Source organism: Panthera tigris, chromosome E1 (assembly GCF_018350195.1).
Source record: "Panthera tigris isolate Pti1 chromosome E1, P.tigris_Pti1_mat1.1, whole genome shotgun sequence".
Classification (NCBI taxonomy): Eukaryota; Metazoa; Chordata; class Mammalia; order Carnivora; family Felidae; genus Panthera; species Panthera tigris.
The window spans coordinates 44,405,998-44,429,092 of NC_056673.1; the positions used below are offsets into that span (position 1 = coordinate 44,405,998).

General features: G+C 38.2%; 1 protein-coding gene across 1 annotated transcript in view; it reads left to right on the forward strand.

The window, feature by feature from the left end:
- The window catches only part of EFCAB13 (EF-hand calcium binding domain 13), a 111,244-nt gene that overhangs the window by 70,939 nt on the left and 17,210 nt on the right, over positions 1-23,095 (forward strand). Inside the window, exons 16-20 of the mRNA XM_042966011.1 lie at positions 13,602-13,745; positions 15,366-15,437; positions 18,481-18,624; positions 19,196-19,267; positions 22,870-23,019. Coding sequence (XP_042821945.1) covers positions 13,602-13,745; positions 15,366-15,437; positions 18,481-18,624; positions 19,196-19,267; positions 22,870-23,019 — 582 coding nt within the window. The remainder of the gene's footprint in view (positions 1-13,601; positions 13,746-15,365; positions 15,438-18,480; positions 18,625-19,195; positions 19,268-22,869; positions 23,020-23,095) is intronic.

A 23,095-nucleotide genomic window follows, 5' to 3' on the forward strand; every position in this document is an offset into this window, starting at 1 on the left:
CCAGAAGAAGAAGAAAGAGAAAGGGGCAGAAGGTTTATTTGACCAAATTATAGTTGAGAGCTTCCCTAATCTGGGGAAGGAAGCAGACATCTAAGCCCAGGAGGCACAGAGAACTCCCTTCAGAATTAACAGAAACAGGTCAGCCCCAAGGCATATCATAGTGAAATTGGCAAAATACAAAGATAAAGAGAGAATTCTGAAAGCAGCTAGGGACAAACGGGCCTTAATCTACAAGGGCAGACACATAAGGGTGGTAGCAGACCTGTCCACTGAAACATGGCAGGCCAGAAGGGAGTAGCTGGAAATATTCAATGTGCTGAATAGGAAAAATATGCAGCCAGGAATCCTTTATCTATCAAGGCTGTCCTTCAGAATGAAAGATCAAGGCTTTTCCAGACAAACAAAAACTGAGGGAATTCATGACCACTAAACCAACCCTGCAGGCACTCTGTGAGTGGAATGCTGCAAAGACTACAAAGGACCAGAGACATTGCCACAATCATGAAACCTACAGATAACACAATGACACTAAATCCATATCTTTCAGTCATAACTCTGAATGTAAATGGGCTAAATGCCCCAATCAAAAGGCATAAGGTATCAAAATGGATAAAAAACCAAGTTCCATCTATATGCTGTCTACAAGACACTCATTTTAGACCTGAGGACACCTGAAAATTGGAAGTGAGGGGATGGAAAACCATGTATCATGCTACTGGAAGTCAAAAGAAAGCTGGAATAGCCATACTTATATCAGACAAACTAGATTTTAAAGTAAAGACGGTAGCAAATGATAAAGAAGGGCATTATTGTCATAATTAAGGGGCCTATCCATCAAGAAGAGATAACAATCGTAAATGTTTATGCCCCCAACTTGGTAGAACCCAAATTTATAAATTAATCACAAACATAAGCAATCTTACTGATAATAATACGGTAATTGTAGATGACTTTATTTTTTTTCAATATATGAAATTTATTGTCAAATTAGTTTCCATACAACACCCAGTGCTTATCCCAAAAGGTGCCCTCCTCAATACCCATCACCCACCTTCCCTTCCCTCCCACCCCCCATCAACCCTCAGTTTGGTCTCAGTTTTTAAGAGTCTCTTATGCTGTGGCTCTCTCCCACTCTAACCTCTTTTTTTTTTTTTTCTCCTTCCCCTCCCCCATGGGTTTCTGTTAAGTTTCTCAGGATCCACGTAAGAGTAAAACCATATGGTATCTGTCTTTCTCTGTACGGCTTATTTCACTTAGCATCACACTCTCCAGTTCCATCCATGTTGCTACAAAGGGCCATATTTCATTCTTTCTCATTGTCACGTAGTATTCCATTGTGTATATAAATCACGATTTCTTTCTCCATCAGTTGATGGACATTTAGGCTCTTTCCATAATTTGGCTATTGTTGAGAGTGCCGCTATAAACATTGGGGTACAAGTGCCCCTATGCATCAGTACTCCTGTATCCCTTGGGTAAATTCCTAGCAGTGCTATTGCTGGGTCATAGGGTAGGTCTATTTTTAATTTTCTGAGGAACCTCCACACTGTTTTCCAGAGCGGCTGCACCAATTTGCATTCCCACCAACAGTGCAAGAGGGTTCCCATTTCTCCACATTCTCTCCAGCATCTACAGTCTCATGATTTGTTCATTTTAGCCACTCTGACTGGCGTGAGGTGATATCTGAGTGTGGTTTTGATTTGTATTTCCCTGATGAGGAGCGACGTTGAGCATCTTTTCATGTGCCTGTTGGCCATCCGGATGTCTTCTTTAGAGAAGTGTCTATTCATGTTTTCTGCCCATTTCTTCACTGGGTTATTTGTTTTTCGGGTGTGGAGTTTGGTGAGCTCTTTATAGATTTTGGATACTAGCTCTTTGTCCGATATGTCATTTGCAAATATATTTTCCCATTCCGTTGGTTGCCTTTTAGTTTTATTGGTTGTTTCCTTTGCTGTGCAGAAGCTTTTTGTCTTCATAAGGTCCCAGTAGTTCATTTTTGCTTTTAATTCCCTTGCCTTTGGGGATGTGTCAAGTAAGAGATTGCTACGGCTGAGGTCAGAGAGGTCTTTTCCTGCTTTCTCCTCTAGGGTTTTGATGGTTTCCTGTCTCACATTCAGGTCCTTTATCCATTTTGAGTTTATTTTTGTGAACGGTGTGAGAAAGTGGTCTAGTTTCAACCTTCTGCATGTTGCTGTCCAGTTCTCCCAGCACCATTTGTTAAAGAGACTGTCTTTTTTCCATTGGATGTTCTTTCCTGCTTTGTCAAAGATGAGTTGGCCATACGTTTGTGGGTCTAGTTCTGGGGTTTCTATTCTATTCCATTGGTCTATGTGTCTGTTTTTGTGCTAATACCATGCTGTCTTGATGATTATAGCTTTGTAATAGAGGCTAAAGTCTGGGATTGTGATGCCTCCTGCTTTGGTCTTCTTCAAAATTACTTTGGCTATTTGGGCCTTTTGTGGTTCCATATGAATTTTAGGATTGCTTGTTCTAGTTTCGAGAAGATTGCTGGTGGAATTTTGATTGGGATTGCATTGAATGTGTAGATAGCTTTGGGTAGTATTGACATTTTGACAATATTTATTCTTCCAATCCATGAGCATGGAATGTTTTTCCATTTCTTTATATCTTCTTCAATTTCCTTCATAAGCTTTCTATAGTTTTCTGCATACAGATCTTTTACATCTTTGGTTAGATTTATCCCTAGGTATTTTATGCTTCTTGGTACAATTGTGAATGGGATCAGTTTCTTTATTTGTCAACTGATGAATGCAACTGTTGAATGCAACTGATTTCTGTACATTGATTTTGTATCCTGAAACTTTGCTGAAATCATGTATCAGTTCTAGCAGACTTTTGGTGGAGTCTGTCAGATTTTCCACGTATAATAACATGTCTTCTGCAAAAAGTAAATGCTTAACTTCATCTTTGCCAATTTTGATGCCTTTGATTTCCTTTTGTTGTCTGATTGCTGATGCTAGAACTTCCAACACTGTGTTAAACAACAGCAGTGAGAGTGGACATCCCTGTCGTGTTCCTGATCTCAGGGAAAAAGCTGTCAGTTTTTCCCCATTGAGGATGATGTTAGCTGTGGACTTTTCATAAATGGCTTTTATGATGTTAAAGTATGTTCCTTCTATCCCGACTTTCTCGAGGGTTTTTATTAGGAAAGGATGTTGAATTTTGTCAAATGCCTCTTCTGCATCGATTGACAAGATCATATGGTTCTTATCTTCTCTTTTATTAATGTGATGTATCACATTGATTGATTTGCGAATGTTGAACCAGCCCTGCATCCCAGGAATGAATCCCACTTGATCATAGTGAATAATTCTTTTTAGAAGCTGTTGAATTCGATTTGCTAGTATCTTATTGAGAATTTTTGCATCCGTATTCATCAGGAATATTGGCCTATAGTTCTCTTTGATTACTGGGTCTCTGTCTGGTTTAGGAATCAAAGTAATACTGGCTTCATAGAATGAGTCTGGAAGTTTTCCTTCCCTTTCTATTTCTTGGAATAGCTTGAGAAGGATAGGTATTATCTCTGCTTTAAAAGTCTGGTAGAACTCCCCTGGGAAGCCATCTGGTCCTGGACTCTTATTTGTTGGGAGATTTTTGATAACTGATTCAATGTCGTCGCTGGTTATGGGTCTGTTCAAGCTTTCTGTTTCCTCCTGATTGAGTTTTGGAAGTGTGTGGGTGTTTAGGAATTTGTCCATTTCTTCCAGGTTGTCCAGTTTGTTGGCATATAATTTTTCATAGTATTCCCTGATAATTGCTTGTATCTCTGAGGGATTGGTTGTAATAATTCCATTTTCATTCATGATTTTATCTATTTGGGTCATCTCCCTTTTCTTTTTGAGAAGCCTGGCTAGAGGTTTGTCAATTTTGTTTATTTTTTCAAAAAACCAATTCTTGGTTTCATTGATCTGCTCTACAGTTTTTTAGATTCTATATTGTTTATTTCTGCTCTGATCTTTATTATTTCTCTTCTTCTGGGTTTAGGCTGTCTTTGCTGTTCTGCTTCTATTTCCTTTAGATGTGCTGTTAGATTTTGTATTTGGGATTTTTCTTGTTTCTTGAGATAGGCCTGGACTGCAATGTGTTTTCCTCTCAGGACTGCCTTCGCTGCATCCCAAAGCGTTTGGATTGTTGTATTTTCATTTTCGTTTGTTTCCATATATTTTTTAATTTCTTCTCTAATTGCCTGGTTGACCCATTCATTCTTTAGTAGGGTGTTCTTTAACCTCCATGCTTTTGGAGGTTTTCCAGATTTTTTCCTGTGGCTGATTTCAAGCTTCATAGCATTGTGGTCTGAAAGTATGCATGGTATGATTTCAATTCTTATATACTTATGAAGGGCTGTTTTGTGACCCAGTATGTGATCTATCTTGGAGAATGTTCCATGTGCACTCGAGAAGAAAGTATATTCTGTTGCTTTGGGATGCAGAGCTCTAAATATATCTGTCAAGTCCATCTGATCCAATGTATCATTCAGGGCCCTTGTTTCTTTATTGACTGTGTGTCTAGATGATCTATCCATTTCTGTAAGTGGAGTGTTAAAGTCCCCTCAAATTACCACATTCTTATCAATAAGGTTACTTATGTTTGTGAGTAATTGTTTTATATATTTGGGGGCTCCTGTATTTGGCACATAGACATTTATAATTGTTAGCTCTTCCTGATGGATAGACCCTGTAATCATTATATCATGCCCTTCTTCATCTCTTGTTGCAGCCTTTAATTTAAAGTTTAGTTTGTCTGATATAAGTATGGCTACTCCAGCTTTCTTTTCGCTTCCAGGAGCATGATAAATAGTTCTCCATCCCCTCACTCTCAATCTGAAGGTGTCCTCAGGTCTAAAATGAGTCTCTTGTAGACAGCAAATAGATGGGTCTTGCTTTTTTATCCATTCTGATACCCTATGTCTTTTGGTTGGCACATTTAGTCCATTTACATTCAGTGTTATTATAGAAAGATATGGGTTTAGAGTCATTGTGATGTCTGTAGGTTTCATGTTTGTAGCGATGTCTCTGGTACTTTGTCTCACAGGATCCCCCTTAGGATCTCTTATAGGGCTGGTTTAGTGGTGACGAAGTCCTTCAGTTTTTGTTTGTTTGGGAAGACCTTTATCTCTCCTTCTGTTCTAAATGACAGACTTGCTGGATAAAGGATTCTCGGCTGCATATTTTTTTTCTGTTCATCACATTGAAGATCTCCTGCCATTCCTTTCTGGCCTGCCAAGTTTCAGAAGAGAGATCAGTCACAAGTCTTATAGGTCTCCCTTTATATGTAAGAGCACATTTATCCCTCGCTGCTTTCAGAATTTTCTCTTTATCCTTGTACTTTGCCAGTTTCACTATGATATGTCGTGCAGAAGATCGATTCAAGTTACGTCTGAAGGGAGTTCTCTGTGCCTCTTGGATTTCAATGCCTTTTTCCTTCCCCAGATCAGGGAAGTTCTCAGCTATGATTTCTTCAAGTACACCTTCAACACCTTTCCCTCTCTCTTCCTCCTCTGGAATACCAATTATGTGTAGAATATTTCTCTTTAGTGCATCACTTAGTTCTGTAATGTTCCCCTCATACTCCTGGATTTTTTTAATCTTTTTCTCAGCTTCCTGTTTTTCCATAATTTTATCTTCTAGTTCACCTATTCTCTCCTCTGCCTCTTCAATCCGAGCCGTGGTTGTTTTATTTTGCAGCTCATTTATAGCATTTTTTAGCTCCTCCTGGCTGTTCCTTAGTCCCTTGATCTCTGTAGCAATAGATTCTCTGCTGTCCTTTACACTGTTTTCAAGCCCAGCGATTAATTTTATGACTATTATTCTAAATTCACTTTCTGTTATATTGTTTAAATTGTTTTTGATCAGTTCGTTAGCTGTCGTTATTTCCTGGAGATTCTTTTGAGGGGAATTCTTCCGTTTGGTCATTTTGGATAGTCCCTGGAGTGGTGCGAAACTGCGGGGCACTTCTCCTGTGCTGTCTTGAATAACTTGTGTTGGTGGGTGGGGCCGCAGTCAGACCTGATGTCTGCCCCCAGCCCACCACTGGGGCCACAGTCAGACTGGTGTGTACCTTCTCTTCCCCTCTCCTAGGGGCGGGATTCACTGTGGGGTGGCGTGCTGTGGCCCATCTGGGCTACTTGCACACTGCCAGGCTTATGGTGCTGGGGATTGGCGTATTAGCTGTGGTGGATCGGCAAGGTGCACAGGGGCGGGAGGGGCAGGCTCAGCTAGCTTATCCTTCCGTGATCAGCTTCTGGAGGGGCCCTGCGGCACCGGGATGGAGTCAGACCCGCCGCCAGTGGGATGGATCCACAGAAGCACAACGTTGGATGTTTGCGCGATACAAGCAAGTTCCCTGGCAGGAACCGGTTCCCTTTGGGATTTTGGCTGGGGGATGGGCGAGGGAGATGGCGCTGGTGAGCGCCTTTGTTCCCCACCAATTTGAGCTTTGTCGTCTGGGGCTCAACAACTCTCCCTCCCGTTGTCCTCCAGCCTTCCCGCTCTCTGAGCAGAGCTGTTAACTTATAACCTTCCAGATGTTAAGTCCTGCTTGCTGTCCGAACACACTCCGTCCAGCCCCTCCGCTTTTGCAAGCCAGACTCAGGGGCTCTGCTTGCCCGGCGGGCTGCCCTTCCGCCCTGACTCCCTCCCGCCAGTCTGTAGCACGCACTGCCTCTCCGCCCTTCCTACCCTCTTCCATGGTCCTCTCGTCTGTGCTTGGTTCCGGAGACTCCGTTCTGCTAGTCTTCTGGCAGTTTTCTGGGTTATTTAGGCAGGTGTAGATGGAATCTATGTGATCAGCAGGATGCGGTGAGCCCGGCATCCTCCTACGCCGCCATCTTCCCTGTGGATGACTTTAATACTCCACTTACAGTAATGGAGAGATGACCTAGGCAGAAAATTAATAAAGAAACAACGGTCTTGAATGATACACTGGACCAGATGGAGTTGACAAATATATTCAGAACTTTTTATCCAAAAGCAGCAGAATACACATTCTTCTCTAGTGCACATGGAACATTCTCCAAAATAGATCACATACTGGGTCACAAAGCAGCCCTAAATAAATATAAAAGGATTGAGATCATACCATGAATATTTTCAGATCACAATGCTATGAAACTTGAAATCAACCACAAGACAAAATTTGGAAAGCCTCCTAATGCATGGAGGTTAAAGAACATCCTACTAAAGAATCAGTGGGTCAATTAGGCAGTTAAAGAAGAAATTTAAAAATATATGGAAGCAAATGAAAATGAAAATATAACATTCCCAACCCTTTGGGATGCAGCAAAGGCAGTCCTAAGAGGAAAATACACTGCAATCCAGGCCTATCTCAAGAAACAAGAAAAGTCCCCAAAACAGAATCTACCCTCACACCTAAAGGAACTAGAAGCAGAGCAGCAAAGAAACCCCAAAGCCAGCAGAAGAAGAGAAATAATAAAGATTAGAGCAGAACTAAACAATATGGAATCCAAAAAACCCAAAAAACAAAAAACACAGTAGAACAGATCAATTAATCTAAGAGGTGGTTTTTGGAAACAATAAACAAAATTGATAAAATCCTAGCCAGACTTCTCAAAAAGAAAAGAGAGAGAACCCAAATAGATAAAATCACAGATGAAAGAGGAGAGATCACAACCAACACCACAGAAATACAAACAATTATTAGAGAATACTGTGAAAAATTATATGCCAACAAACTGGACAATCTGTAAGAAATTGGACAAATTCCTAGACACCCACACACTACCAAAACTCAAACTGGAAGAAATAGAAAATTTGAACAGACCCACAACCAGTGAAGAAATTGAATCAGTTATCAAAAATCTCCCAACAAATGAGTCCCAACAAATGGGCCAGATGGCTACCCAAGGGACTTCTACCAGACATTTAAAGCAGAGTTAGTACCTATTCTTCTCAAGCTGTTCCAAACAATAGAAATGGAAGGAAGGCTTCTGGACTAATTCTATGTAGCCAGCATTACCTCGATTCCCAAACCAGACAGAGACCCCACTAAAAAGAATTACAGGCCAATATCCCCGATGAACATGGATGCAAAAATTCTCAACAAGATACTAGCAAATTGAATTCAACAGTATATTAAAAGAATTATTAACCATGATCAAGTGGGATTCATTCCTGGGCTGCAGGACTGGTTCAATATTCGCAAATCAATCAATGTGGTATATCACATCGATAGAAGAAAGGATAAGAACAATATGATCTTGTCAATAGATGCAGAAAAAGCATCTGACAAAATACAGCATCATTAGTAAAAACCCTCCAGAAAGTTGGGATAGAAGGAACATATCTTAACATCATCAAATCTACATATGAAAAGCCCAAGCTAATATCATCCTCAATGGGGAAAAACTGAGAGTTTACCCCCTGAGATCAGGAATACAATAGGGATGTCTACTCTCACCACTGTTGTTTAATATAGTGTTGGAAGTCCTAGCCTCAGCAATCAGACAACAAAAGGAAATAAAAGGCATCCAAATTGGCAAAGAAGTCAAACTTTCATTTTTTGCAGATGACATGATACTCTACATGGAAAACTCAAAAGACTCCACCAAAAAACTAGAACTGATACATGAATTCAGCAAAGTCGCAGGATATAAAACCAATGTACGGAAATTGGTTGCATTTCTATACACCAAGAATGAAGTAATAGTAAGAGAAATCAAAGAATCGATCCCATTTACAATTGTATCGAGAACCATAAAATACCTAGGAATAAGTTTAACCAAAGAGGTAAAAGATCTGTATGCTGAAAACTGTAGAAAACTTATGAAAGAAATGGAAAGGCATTCCAGGCTCATGGATTGGAAAAAAAAATATTGTTAAAATGTGGATAGTACCCAAAGCAATCTACACATTCAGTGTAATCCCACTCAAAATTGCACCAGCATTCTTCTCAGAGCTAGAACAAACAATCTTTCAAATTTGTAGGGAAACACACGAGACCCTGAATAGCCAAAGTAATGTTGAACAGGAAAACCAAAGTAGGAAGCATCACAATCCCAGACTTCAGCCTCTACTACAAAGCTGTAATCATCAAGACAGTATGGTATTGGCACAAAAATAGGCACATAGACCAGTGGAGTAGAATACAGAACCCAGAATTGGACTCACAAATGTATGGCCAACTAATCTTTGATGAAGCAGGGAAGAGTATCCAAGGAAAAAAAGAAAGTCTCTTTGGCAAATAGTGCTGGAAGAACTGTACAGTAACAAGCAGAAGAATGAAACTGGACCACTCTCTCACACCATACACAAAAATAAACTCAAAGTGGATGAAGGGCCTAAATGTGAGACAGGAAACCATCAAAACCCTAAAGGGGAAAACAGTCAACAACCTCTTTGACCTCAGCCACAGCAACTTCTTACTTGATACGTCTCTGAAGGCAAGGGAGATAAAAGCAAAAATGAACTATTGGGACCTCACCAAGATAAAAAGTTTCTGCACAGCAAAGGAAACAATCAACAAAACTAAAAGGCAACTGATCGAATGGAAGAAGATATTTACAAATGACATATCAGATAAAGGGTTAGTATCCAAAATCTATAAAGAACTTACCAAGCTCAACACCCGACAAACAAACCAGTGAAGAAATGGACAGATGACATGAGCAGACACTTTCCAAAGAAGACATCCAGATGGCCAGCAGACACATGAAAAGATGCTCAACATCGCTCATCATTAGGGAAATACAAATCAAAACCACACTGAGATACCACCTCACACAGGTCAGAGTGGCTAAAATTAACAACTCAGGAAACAACAGATGTGGGTGAGGATGTGGAGAAATGGGAGCTCTCTTGCACTTTTGGTGGGAGTGCAAACTGGTGCAGCCTCTCTGGAAAACAGTGTAGAGGTTCCTCAAGAAATTAAAAATAGAATTACCCTACAACCCAGCAATAACACTACTAGGAATTTATCCAAAGGATACAGGAGTGCTGATTCATAGGGGCACATGTACCCCAATGCTTATAATATCACTATCAACAATAGCCACATTATGGAAGGAGCCAATGTCCATCCACTGATGAATGGATAAAAAAGATGTGATACACACACACACACACACACACACACACACACACACACACACACACCCCAGAATACTACCGGCAATGAGAAAGAATGAAATCTTGCCATTTGCAACAACATGGATGGAACTGGAGGGTATTATGTTAAGTGAAATAAGTCAGAGCAAGAGAGATATCATGTTTTCACTCATATGTAGAATTTGAGAAACTTAACCGAAGACCATGAGGGAAGGGAAGAGGAAAAAAATAGTTTAAAACAAAGAGGGAGGAAGGCAAACCATAAGAGACTCTTGAATACAGAGAACAGACTGAGGATTGATGGGGAGTCTGTGGGGGAGGGGAAAATGGGTGATGGGCATTGAGGATGGTACTTGTTGGGATGAGTACTGGGTGTTGTATGTAAGCGATGAGTCATGGGAATCTACTCTTAAAGCCAAGAGCACACTGTATGTTAGCTAACTTGACAATAAGTTATATTTTAAAAAAAAAGCTTTCTCTCTCTCTCTCTCTGCCCCTCTCCTATATGCACACACTCTGTCTCTCTCTCAAAAAAAAAAAAGGCAACTCATGGCGCCTGGGTGGCTCAGTCAGTTAAGCATCTGACTGTTGATCTCAGCTCAGGTCATGATTTCACAGTTTGTGAGCTCAAGCCCTGCATCAGGCTCCAAGCAACGGTGAGAAGCCTGCTTGGGATTCCCTCTCTCTGCCCCTTCCGCATGCCCTCTCTCTCTCTCACTCAAAATAAGTGAATTAATTTTTAAAAAAAGCAACTCAGAGCTTATGTTCTCTACTTATGCATTATACCATCTGACTGCCATGGCGTCAGCTCAGGCACACACACAATAATTCTTCCTCACTTCTGGCGTCTGGTGATTTTCCTTTCTATTGAGCTTAGCATTCAGTTGTTAAGGCTGAAAAGTTAGGAGTCATTCTTGGTCTTTTTTTTCCTTATGGCCCTAGCTCCACCACTTCCACTTCCCTGATTCAATTCATCACCAAATATTATTTTTATTGATATTTTAACTCAGTATAGAGTGTGTTTTGCATTGGAAATTGAAGGGGAATCTGGCTATTGTCATTCTATATTGCCAGTTCTCTCTTTATAGGGGGCACCTGGGTGGCTCAGTCGGCTAAGCGTTGGACTTTGCCTCAGGTCATGATCATGCTGTTCATGAGCCCTGTGTCAGGCTCTGTGCTGTTTGAGCTGTTTGAGCCCCGTGTCAGGCTCTGTGCTGACAGCTCAGAGCCTGGAACCTGCTTCAGATTCTGTGTCTCCCTCTTTCTCTGCCCCTCTCCAGCTCATTCTCTCTCTCTCTCTCTCTCTCTCTCTCTCTCTCTCTCTCTCTCAAAAATAAACATTCAAAAATAAAAACACTCATTCATGGGGTGCCTTGGTGGCTCCGTTGGTTGAGCATCCAACTCTCGATTTTGGCTCGGGTCATGGTCTCACAGTTTCGTGGGTTCAAGCCCTATGTTGGGCTCTGTGCTGACTGACAGCATGGAGCCTGCTTGGGATTCTCTGTCTCCCACTGTCTCTCTGTCCCTTCCCTGCTCTCATTCTCTCTGTCTCTCTCAAAATAGAAATAAAATAAACTTAAAAAAACCCACTCATTCAGGTTTTTGACCTTGACGTTCCACCTTAGCTTTTTACAAAAGTTAAATCTCACTTTGTTAACTCCATTTGCCAATTTTCTATTTTCATCTTGTTTACCTCTATAGTTTTTTTTAACTCAAGTGTAATTAACATACAGTATTACATTAGTTTCAGGTGTGCAGCATAATGATTCAACCATTATTTTTAATTTAATATGTTTATTCTTCAAAATTCTTCTCCTTATGTTTTCTGTGACACCGTCATCTCATTTTTTCCCCACCTTATTGGCTCTTCCTTTTTTTTCTTTAAAATTGAGATATAATTGGCATATAACATTGTGTGAATTTAAGGTGTACAAAGTGTTGATTTGATACACTTATATATTGCAATACGATTACCACCATAGTGTTAACTAACAGCATCATCACATCACATAATGATCATTTCTTTTTTTGTGGTGAGAACACCAAGATTTATTCTCTTAGCAACATTCAAGTATATAATATAGTAATGCTAACTATAATCACAATGCTGTGCCTTAGATGCCCAGAACTTATTCATCTTCTAATTGTAAATTAGTACCCTTGACCAGCCTCTTCCTAATTTCCTGGTAACCACCATTCTACTCTGTTTCTGAGTTCTGCTTTTTCAGATGTGAGACCTTATAGTATTTGTCTTTCTCTGATTTATCTTACCAAGCATAGTGCTTGTCACTCTTTTGTCCCTAATGTCAGGATTTCCTTCTTTCTCATAACGGAATAATATTCCATTGTAGACCTAGCTCTTTTTTGGTCTTGTTTTCTGGCTCCTTCTTTTCTGACTGGATTTTATATTAGCATGATCCCAGGATCCATTCTGAGTCCCATTCTCTAAGCCTCTTCCCGAATCATCTTATTGCTTTAAATAATATTGCTGTTCTTTTGACTCCCCATGTATCTCATACTTAATATGTATAAAAAAGAATTCTTGCTGTCCAATGATCTTATTCTTTCCCTAGGCTCTCTTACCTCAGTTTTCGACAACACTGTCCACTCAACTGCTAAGTTCTAAACCTAGGAGTTCTTCATGGCCCCAGCTTCTCATTCAATTCATCACTAAATACTCTCAGTCTTGGGGCACCTGGCTGGTGCAGTTGATAAAGCGAGCGACTTTTAATCTCTGGGTTGTAAGTTTGAGCCCCACAATCAGGTGTAGAGATTGCTTAAAAATAAAATCTTAAACAAATTAAAAAAAATTTTTTTAAAATACTTTCAGTTTTATTCTCCAAACACATCCTATGTTTGTCCACTTCTTGTTCTCATCACTGTTACCCTTGCTGAAGCCACTGTCATCTTTTTCTCTGAACTAGCTTCCTAACTGCTTGATCTTCCAGAGAGTCTGTTCTCTATACAGTAGTAGAGTGATCCTTTTACACATTGGTAATGAGATAATTTCACTCCCTGCCCCTTAAACCTTCCAGAGGTTTTCCATTGGAATTAAAAACAAAACAAAAACAAAACAAAAAACCCCATAAAATTTCTTTCCATGGGCTGCAGTAGTAGATTGAAGAGAAAGTAAGATCCAGGGAACAATGTTCGGGGGAGATGTAGAGCAAAAGCTATTTTGGTTTCATGGTTTAATTCATGGTTTAATCAGTTGGAGTTGTTTATGAATTCAGACTTCTGTAAATCTATAAGTCAATGAAAATGACTCTTTATATTGGTTATTCAGCAGTGGGTCACTGTAAGTTCTTGAAATATTTCAGAATCCTCAAAGAAACACTAATTTTGGTGTTAAATATTTTATTGTGTTTTAATATTTGAAAATTGGCAATCATTTATAACGTATTTGTTATTCTTCTTAGCCACAAAAACCTTAATTCCTGACAGTTCCAGGTAATAGTTTAACTGTACTGACTTCTTGGACAAGCGTGTTGTAAAACTTGTGTGTGATCTACCTCTCAGTATTGCCTGATGCTATTGAAAACCTCCATAATCTCAGCAAAGGGAAGATGAAGATTTATCACCTGTGGACCACTCTGTCTAACTTGAATAGTAACTTGAAAAAAAATGAATTCCTAGCTGCGCTGAAATTAACAACAGTGGATGGTAAGTATTCCAAATATTACAATTAAAAGATATATAAGACTGTCGGTCTGCCTTTTGTCAATCTTTTTTTTTTCCTTGTATCTTGTACTTGGTTGATATGCCAATATATACACTTAGAAAATATAAAGAAACCTCAGATTGTTTGGTTGTCCAACAGAAAAAATGTTAATATCTAATTTATTGTTACTCTAAATTGATCAAATATGCATTGATTACCTTCAAGTTGTGTAACATGCAACTGGAAAATGCCATATCCCGTGAACACAGAGGGGACTGTTAGGAAATGTTAAGAGATCTATTCCCGTTTTTTTATTAACATGACTTCAGATATCCATACTGTAAAATAGACTTTGTGGTGGCCACCACCACTACTAAGTTAGCAAGTAAAAAAAGATTCAAACAAAACAAAAATGAGTTTACAAAGTAAAACAAAGACCATGGACTATAATTTTTCTTAAAAAAATTTTTTTTAGCATTTATTTCTGAGAGAGAGAGAGACAGAGAGACAGAGCAGGAGCGGGGGGAGGGGCAGAGAGAGAGGGAGACACAGAATCAGAAGCAGGTTCCAGGGTCTGGGCTGTCAGCACAGAGCCCATTGTGGGCCTCAAACTCATGAACCATGAGATCATGACCTGAGCCGAAGTCAGACGCTTAACCAACTGAGCCACCCAGGCACCTCTACAGTTTTTCAAATAAGACTATCATTTACTGCTGATGTTCTGCATGTAGGAGACAGGTAGTACACAACCACAGGTGAACATTTCCACTCCTTCGTATTTTTCATACCTTGAAGTTACAAATGTACTGTTATACTCTTTTATGTGAAATGTTTATGCAAAACTAGCCTCGTAACAAGAGCATGCTGTCTACGGTCTTTGTCAAAGAACTGTCTTTCCCTGTGAGGATTACTTACCCCTTTTTCTTCATTAAGCTCCTGTTTAAGTGAGACTGGTAATTTTGAACTTTAAGTGTGTTGGTTGTTTTGTTTATTAACATATTTGAGATGAGGAGGGTTGATGAAAATATGATACTACCTGATAATAGCGGTTTTTTTCCCTCTCTTTTACTGAGACCTTTTATTGGACCTTCAGTACAATGTGATTTAATTCCTATTTTAATGCGGTGGTTTGCAAAGTTTTGAACCTTGTTATTTTTGGTTTTGTATTTATATTTGGTGCTGGTAAAGCAGTAGAATCCTTTTCTTCTAAATGAAATCTTACACAGTCCCTCAATATATAAATCATAAAAGTTGAGTTTCTCTGAATAAAGTGGGGGAAATGACCAAGTGAACTGCTTAAGTATTTCAACAGAGCTTTAGAAACGTGAGAAAGAACGTAAGCATTCCCGACCTAGGATCCTCTTTTTGACCATGGTGTATGTTAAAAAAGCAAAAAGGCTGGGGGGGGGTGGGGGTGTGCCTGAATGGCTCAATCAGTTAACTGTCCAACTCTTGATTTCAGCTCAGGTCATGATCTCACAGTCGTGGACTCGAGCCCCTTGTCTGGCTCTGTGCTGACAGGATGGAGCCTGCTTGGGATTCTCTCTCTCTCCCTCTCTCTCTTCCCCTCCCCCCCTCTCTCAAAATAAATAAATAAACTGAAAAAAATGTTTTTCTTGCAGAAGATGATGAAGTACAAATAGAAGAATTTGGACAAGTGGTAAAGGATATTCGTGATGCCTCCAGGTTAAAAGGTAACTAGTAAATTATTTGTGACTGTTAAATTTACTTTTATTGAATGGATGTCTTTGTGTTTTGTTTTTTAGAATTTCTAGTTCTGTTAATTTCTGCTTACCATGTTGGCATTGATCTGTTTTAAGGCAGGCAAAACTTGATTTTGATTAAAAGTTGGCAGCATCCATGATGAAAGAAAAATGCCTTTTTCTGGAATGGGGCCTGTGTAAACCTATTTTAAATCCCTTTTTTTGTTGTTGTTATTTGTGTGTGTGTGTGTGTGTGTGTGTGTGTGTGTGTGTGTGTGTGTGTGTGTTTTGTTCTGGACTTTATGTAAAGTCAGATACTAGCTTTACAATTTTTCAGATATGAAAATTTTCTATACCATTTTTAGCCTCAGACTTAGGACTCTACCCTGTGTAAAGGCTTATATATGATAGAATTTCTCAGAAATCTTCTACCTCTTCCTTTAGTAGACATTCCTCATGTTCCTTTCTTTGGATTTTGTTAACATACAAGAGTGACCATGTGCATTTTGGTACCATGGCTATTTCCTACCACTTGACTTCCATTTTTGCTTAAAAGTTAAAATCATAGACCTAAAACCAATGGAGATCATACTCATGGAGTTTGTGTACTTTTCTATTGGGAACATAAGTTTAAAACTTAATTATCACTGGTAATTTATTTGAATAACATTCAAATGACTATTTGGTCAATGAGCGCTGTCAGGAGAAGAATAACAACATAGGTATATGTTTAGGAAAACGGAAGCGGAGTCATTTCTGGGTGTAAAGAAGTAGATAGATACTTTTCAGATTTTTCATAACCACTCTGCCCTGGTATAAAATTTTTAACATCATTGTTTCTCTTTTAGGTTAAGAAAAGTACTTAATAATTCCCTGTTGACATATAACTATGTTACCTGGGTCACATAACATAATTAGCATCAATATAGTATAGTGAAATAGATTAGCTGTGCTATAGGAAACAATGCATACAGGTAGAAAAGAACATGGGCTATGGAGTTTGATACATGGTGGTTTGTGGGTTTTTGACTTACCAGCTGGGTAGTCTCTGTAGGTCATTCTGGTTTCCTCATCTTTAAAACAAGGAAGCTAATAAAATCACGTTTCTACTAGAGTTGTCAGGATCAACTGCAAAAACACATATAAAGCACATAATCTAATTATTAGGCACATACTATATACTTGGTAAATGGTAGTTAATTTTGAAATCAGAAAACAGAGTTCAGAAAGACTGGTATTCAGGACAGATAACTCTTTATGTGGAGGAAGGAAAAAAAAAATGGAAACTAAACCATTGAGAAAGGAGAACAGTGAAAAAGGAGAAAGGTGTAGTTTAGGTACCTGAATCTGGGAGCTGGTCATAATGATTGGGGGTTGACACTGGAATCTGTCAGCCAGTGCAAGAAAAGGCCAATAATTACAGGGAAGAGTTAGGAAGGGCCACCCTGGAAGAAAAGTGTTAACATAGCAGGCCTGAAACTGCTCTTTTTAGAAAAGTCTGCTTGCTAGGTTGACTGTCATATGCTCAGAATGTTCCCTTCATTACTGACTGATAAGGTAAGTTCACTGTGCCTGGACTATTTGTTGACAAACTTGGAGGGGCTGAGAAAATAGGCATATTGTGGATCAAGTTCTATGCTTTCCTTCAGTATACACACAGTTTTAAGGGATTATGGTCAGTGTCTGATCTTGTAGTTGAAGATTTTAGAGGCTGGGCAGGCAGTTCTAGGTATTGATGAGGATTAAGGATAGCCATTGATCTGGATGACTTTGGAAAGGAAGTGAAAGTTTTTGGAGTTGAGAGGTCAAGGTCATTCTTATTGTCATCAGATGATAATGGGAAATGGGGCTGAGGGAGGATTATGAGCAGGGTGACCAAAGATCCTCCAAGACGGTAAAAGAGTGATCAGAAAGTCAGTAGATGATGGTGTCCGGAGGGTAGTGTAGGTCAATGACAGGCCTGAATCTCAGGGGAGGGATAGGTTTGATTGAAGGTGGAACTAAAATAGCCAGACAGCAGAATCTTAGGAGTGTTTCTCTGCTTCCTGGTCCTATGTGGAGCATGGGAGGATGAGCAGACTCCTCTTAAGGTGTCTGTGCAAAGAAACCATATTTTAAAGGAAACCAAGCTTTAGGTAAAACAAGCAGAGCTGATACAGGTTTTTAGGTGACTGCCATTTGCAGTTGCCTCGCTGAGATGTTAGGGGGACAGAAAGTGAAGCAGGATTGAAGGTACTAGGAAGCTGTGATTACTGTTTGCAGCTATTCCTGATGGCTTAATAATAATAATAATAATATAATAATAATAATAATAATAACTTTATTGCTATTAATATGACACTTAGTGTTTGCTATATACCTAATGTTGTTTTAAGTGTTTTTCATACATCATATATTTAATCTCCATATTAACTGTGTGAGGTAGATAGTATTATTAAATTATTTTAGATATAAGACTACTGAATTTGATAGAGGGGTTAAATAGTAATAATTTGCTCAAGGTCAAATAGTTTCAGGTCACAAATCCTGGAGCCAGGATTTGAATGTACTTAACACTGCCTCCTTTGAAAGGGCTGGAAATAAAGCAAAATTCCAGATGCCAGAGTACAACTGGATCTTGGTAGAATTGAAAAGAAAAGGTGAGTGAGTCTTTGTGATACTTGTGTTTACAATTTTACATTTCTCATGATTCTGAAATCTATTTCACTTCCACCAGGATGAGTTAATTTTGTTTGCTACCATTAGAGCTCTAGTTTAAAATAACTACTTTGTGTCATTGCAGTGAAAAATTCAGCCATAGCAACCATTTTGGTTGTGCCAATTTTATATTAGCACCAAAGAAACATGGCAGACCAAGCATATTGTTTTGCTGGACTTAGAATTTCCTGAGGGCTGGATTCTTCACTGAGATTTCTTATTCAAGAGGTGATCATAAATCATGGACTACCACTGACAAAAGTCTTGAGTGATGACTACTGTTGTTTTTTAAGTCAGAGGTTAGTTCAATTACCGAATCACTTTTTTCTGTTTCTAGAGTTACAAGACATTGTCTTAGCTCTTGATGGGCTTGAAGGTGACATGATATCTGGGAAGAACTTGGAGAGCTTTCTAGGCAATATTGGGATTAAGTCACCTGAAGAAGAGGTAGAGAAAATTCTTCAGTCAGATCTTGTTTCTGGTAAGCATTTAAATATTATTATCCATTTTTTTGTTTTGGGTAGGAGTAACTGAAGAAAGTGTGCAAGGTTTTTGTTCAAGCGAATAGGGCTCCTTTGAGCTAATATCTATAGGTATTTGCTTGTATTGCTATAAATGTCCTTAAAGAGGAGACTTTCTTTTAAAGTCCTTTTTTACAGTTAATGAGAATACTCTTAGCAAGCAGGTAGAAATTTTGTGGGGGAGTGGGCTCATTGGTATCCACTCTCTTTAGATAGATCTTGATTTAGTGACTAACACATAGTTTGGAAATTCCAGCTCTGTGAATAGAAAACCTAGCTTTGCTGGTTTGTACCAAGTAAAGTTATTGGACTTACAACTTTCTTAGTAGGTTAGTTGCCTTACAGGTAGAATCAGAACTAGTATATCTACAATCTTGTAAGGTTAATTGCAAGGCACAGTGGGTGAAAATGAATCCCAAGTGTCTTGTACGTAAAGTAAAGAAATTGTATGCTGGTTTTGATTTTCATATGAGCTTTTTAATATTACGTTTTCCAGGGATTCTTGTCTGTTCCCCCCCCCCTCTCTTACAGATGACAACATGGTGAATGTTAAAGACTGTATGAAGGCTTTGAAGGACACTCAGAAATTTTCCACTTTTGTTGGTAAGAACTTTATGGTAAAACTGTTGAATGGCAAACAACACAGGACTCATTCAGAGGTCACGTAGCCAAACATTATATTTGGTGCTCAGATCTTATTTGTAGTATCTGTGCCAAATGTTTGTTTCATCTACATTTGAACTCTTCCAGTTATGGGAAACTTGATTACATTTGTTTTTCATTTAAGAATTTGTATTTGAATGGAAAAGATTGGGAAAATCACAAGGTTATGATGTTTTCCAATAGCTAAAGTAAGGACATTTTATTATATAATAATGGTAATTTTGAAACTGTTATAAAAAAATTTAGTGACCAGAAATGTAAGAGATATAAAGTGCAAGGCTCATGTAATGTCACCTTCTGGAAATATCCCTGTTAAAGTGTGGTAAATATCCCTTTAGCCTTTTTTATTTGAATCTATGAATATTTGTGTATTCTGATATTATTTAAAAATTAGACGCACTTGGGTGGCTCAGTTGGTTAAATGTCTGATTTTGGCTCAGGTTATGATCTCATGGTTTGTGAGTTCAAGCCCCACATTGGGCTCTCTGCTGTCAGCACAGAGCCCACTTCAGATCCTCTGTTTCCTTCTCTCTCTGCCCCTGCTTGTTCTCTAAATAAATAAATCAATTAATTAATAATTAATTAATTAAAATAAAATTACCATGGGGGCGCCTGGGTGGCTCAGTCGGTTAAGCGTCCGACTTCAGCCCGGGTCACGATCTCGCGGTCCGTGAGTTCGAGCCCCGCGTCGGGCTCTGGGCTGATGGCTCAGAGCCTGGAGCCTGCTTCCGATTCTGTGTCTCCCTCTCTCTCTGCCCCTCCCCCGTTCATGCTCTGTCTCTCTCTGTCTCAAAAATAAATAAAACGTTAAAAAAAAATTTAAAATAAAATTACCATGTCCATAATATTCCACGACTTGCAGGTTTAAAGAAATTAACAGTGTATCTTAGATATTGTTCCATGTTCCATTGTATCATAAACAACCTCATTCTTTTTTTTTTTTTTTTTTTTTTTACAACCGCATTCTTTTTAAAGACTGCAATAATATTCCATTTGGGGGATGTACTGTCATTTTATCCACAACACTTTTGATGATATTTGCCAATTAAAAATCTGAAAATTTGCCAATTTTTCACCACTGAAACATTTTGATGAGCATTGTTGTATGTATATATGTGCATAAAGTTCTCCTGGGGGATAAAACCCTCAGAAGTCACACTGCTAGACTGAAATATATGCAGATGTGAGATGTTAACAGCTACTGCTTAATTATCCTCCAAAAAGTTTGTAAAAATTCACACTTTTATCAGTAATGGATATTATTTATTGAAAATTCTGCTGGTAAAAGAATTCTATTATTGTTTTAATATGCATGTCTTTAATGACTAGTGAGGTAAAACATTTTTCATATGATTGTCGAATATGCTTTTCTTTTATTTTAATTAGATTGTCTTTTTCATATGAATTTATAAATAGCTCTTTTTTTTTTTAAATAGCTCTTTATATATAAGGGACATTAATGTTCTGTCTTGTCTATTGCCATTTTTTTTCTAGTTTATTATTCATCTTTGACTTTGATTTTGGTGGACTGCTTATTGCCATCCTCTGTTTTATTTTGTCAGTTTTGGTAATTTTTATTCTCCTAGGAAATTTATTTTATTCAAGTGTTTTTTGGGAATATTAGTACAATCCTATGCAGTGATAATTCTTTTGATTTTTTTGTGTCTGGTTATTTTCTCATTCTTAAATTTGTATATATATTTGTGTGTGTGTGTGTGGGTGTGTATATATGTGTGTATATATACACACATATATACACATATATATATATATATATCTTCTTCTAGATTTCCTAGCAGATCTTTTAATTATCTCTCTTTTTAAAGCTCTACATCTTAGATTTATCTTTAGTGTTTCTATTTGTAGTAAAAAAAAAATTCTGCTTTTATCTTTAGGATGTCCTTTCTATTGTTCCCTTTTGTCCATTTTGTAGTTTTTCTAAGTTGTTTAAATTATGAACTTACTTTTTTCTTCTTACTGAGAAATAAATGTTTAAGACTATCAATTTTCATTTCAGTAAGACTTTGGTTTATCAAAGTCTTTATTCTTGTTTTTTTCTAAGCATATTCAGTTGTATTTTGATTTTCTCCTTGATGTAAGAGTTGCCTAAGAGAAAAACCTTAAATTTTAAAGCAATTATTTGAAAAATTTTAAATGAATTTAAAAATTTTAAATTTGAATTTGAATTTCATTATTGTCCTCTCTTTGTTGTTTATTTTTAGTTTACTGTGGTCAGAGAATGAGGTCTATAGTAGAGGATTTGATAGTTTCTGTGTTAATTAGATACGGAGTTTTTTCGATTTTTACATGTTTATTTAAAAACCGCATTAGGGGTGCCTGGGTGGCTCAGTTGGTTGAGCGTCCGACTTTGGCTCAGGTCATGATCTCGCGGTTTGTGAGTTCGAGCCCCGTGTCGGGCTCTGTGCTGACAGCTCAGAGCCTGGAGCCTGCTTCAGATTCTGGGTCTCCCTCTCTCTCTGCCCCTCTCCCACTCATGCTCTGTCTCTCTCTGTCTCAAAAATAAACATTAAAAGAAATTAAAAAAACACATTAGTGGGCTTCAGGGACAGGCTAATCGTAATGTACACTCATTCTACTGTTTGTCTTGGAAATCCTTATGACTTTTTGAAGCAGCCCATTCCATAATTTTTGGACAGCTGTAGAACTAGTCAATTGTTCCACATATTTGATGGAAATCCTGCCTTATAATTCCATTCCCAAACTTAACATTTGGACTCTTCCCCGTCAGTAGCCCTCCAGGGATGGGAGGAGAGCTCTTATATTTTCTTTCTTTTACGTTGAATCATCTTTTCTCTGGACTCAGATTTCCTTTCAACCATTCCTCACATGGCCTATTTTTGAAACTTCTTACCAATGACTAATGACTAACTCATGGAACAACATAATATATTAAATTATACTTTCACATAAATTAGCTAATTTTAAAGTAATTTATTATATATTTCTCTTAATGAATTCTGAAAGATTATTTTTTTAGACATGTACTTTAGAAATGTGAAGAGGTTTTTGTTTGTTTGTTTTAATTAAGGGGGGGGTGGTCAGTCATGGATATTTCCTAGTTCAGATGTTTGATATTATCATGCTAAACATAATAGGCTTTGCTGATTCTCTAAATTGGGTAAAGTGAGCTGACAGGAGCAAGGGGTGTAGGGAAAGAAAGTAGAAAGGGAAGGATTGGAGTTTGGGAGCAGTTGTGACGAATGGAGGGTATTTTTTATGAAATGGTGAGCTCGTTAATAGAATCACTAGAGAAACTTTGGCATACTTTTTTGTTCATAAAGGAATAGCCCACGCAGAACCCAGAGTTTTAACAAAATAATTTTAAGAATAAAGATAAGGGGCTATAGAAAACTATAGTGGAGAACGGATTGCTCTACCTTTTTAAATGGCCACATGTGGGTAGTGGCTGCCATTTTGGACAGTGCAAAACTGGAAGAATCCATCAGTTTTACTGTTATGTTCCAAAAATTTAGATCCATGGACTGAATTACATGTTGCATGTATATTCTCTGTGTTTGTAGCATTGAATGACATCATCGGTACATTGGAATGTATGGAAGAAAGTGATCAGTCTGGCAAGGACAACTATGCAGATGTACTTGGAAACACCAATAGAATTTATTTCACTGATAATAGTTTTCAAGAAGTGTTGGATGATTCCTTGCTCGACGGTGAGTTGATTGAGCAGATAACCAGCAACTTGTAATAAAAATTTCTTCTAAAATTTTATCCAAGGTTTTAAAATAT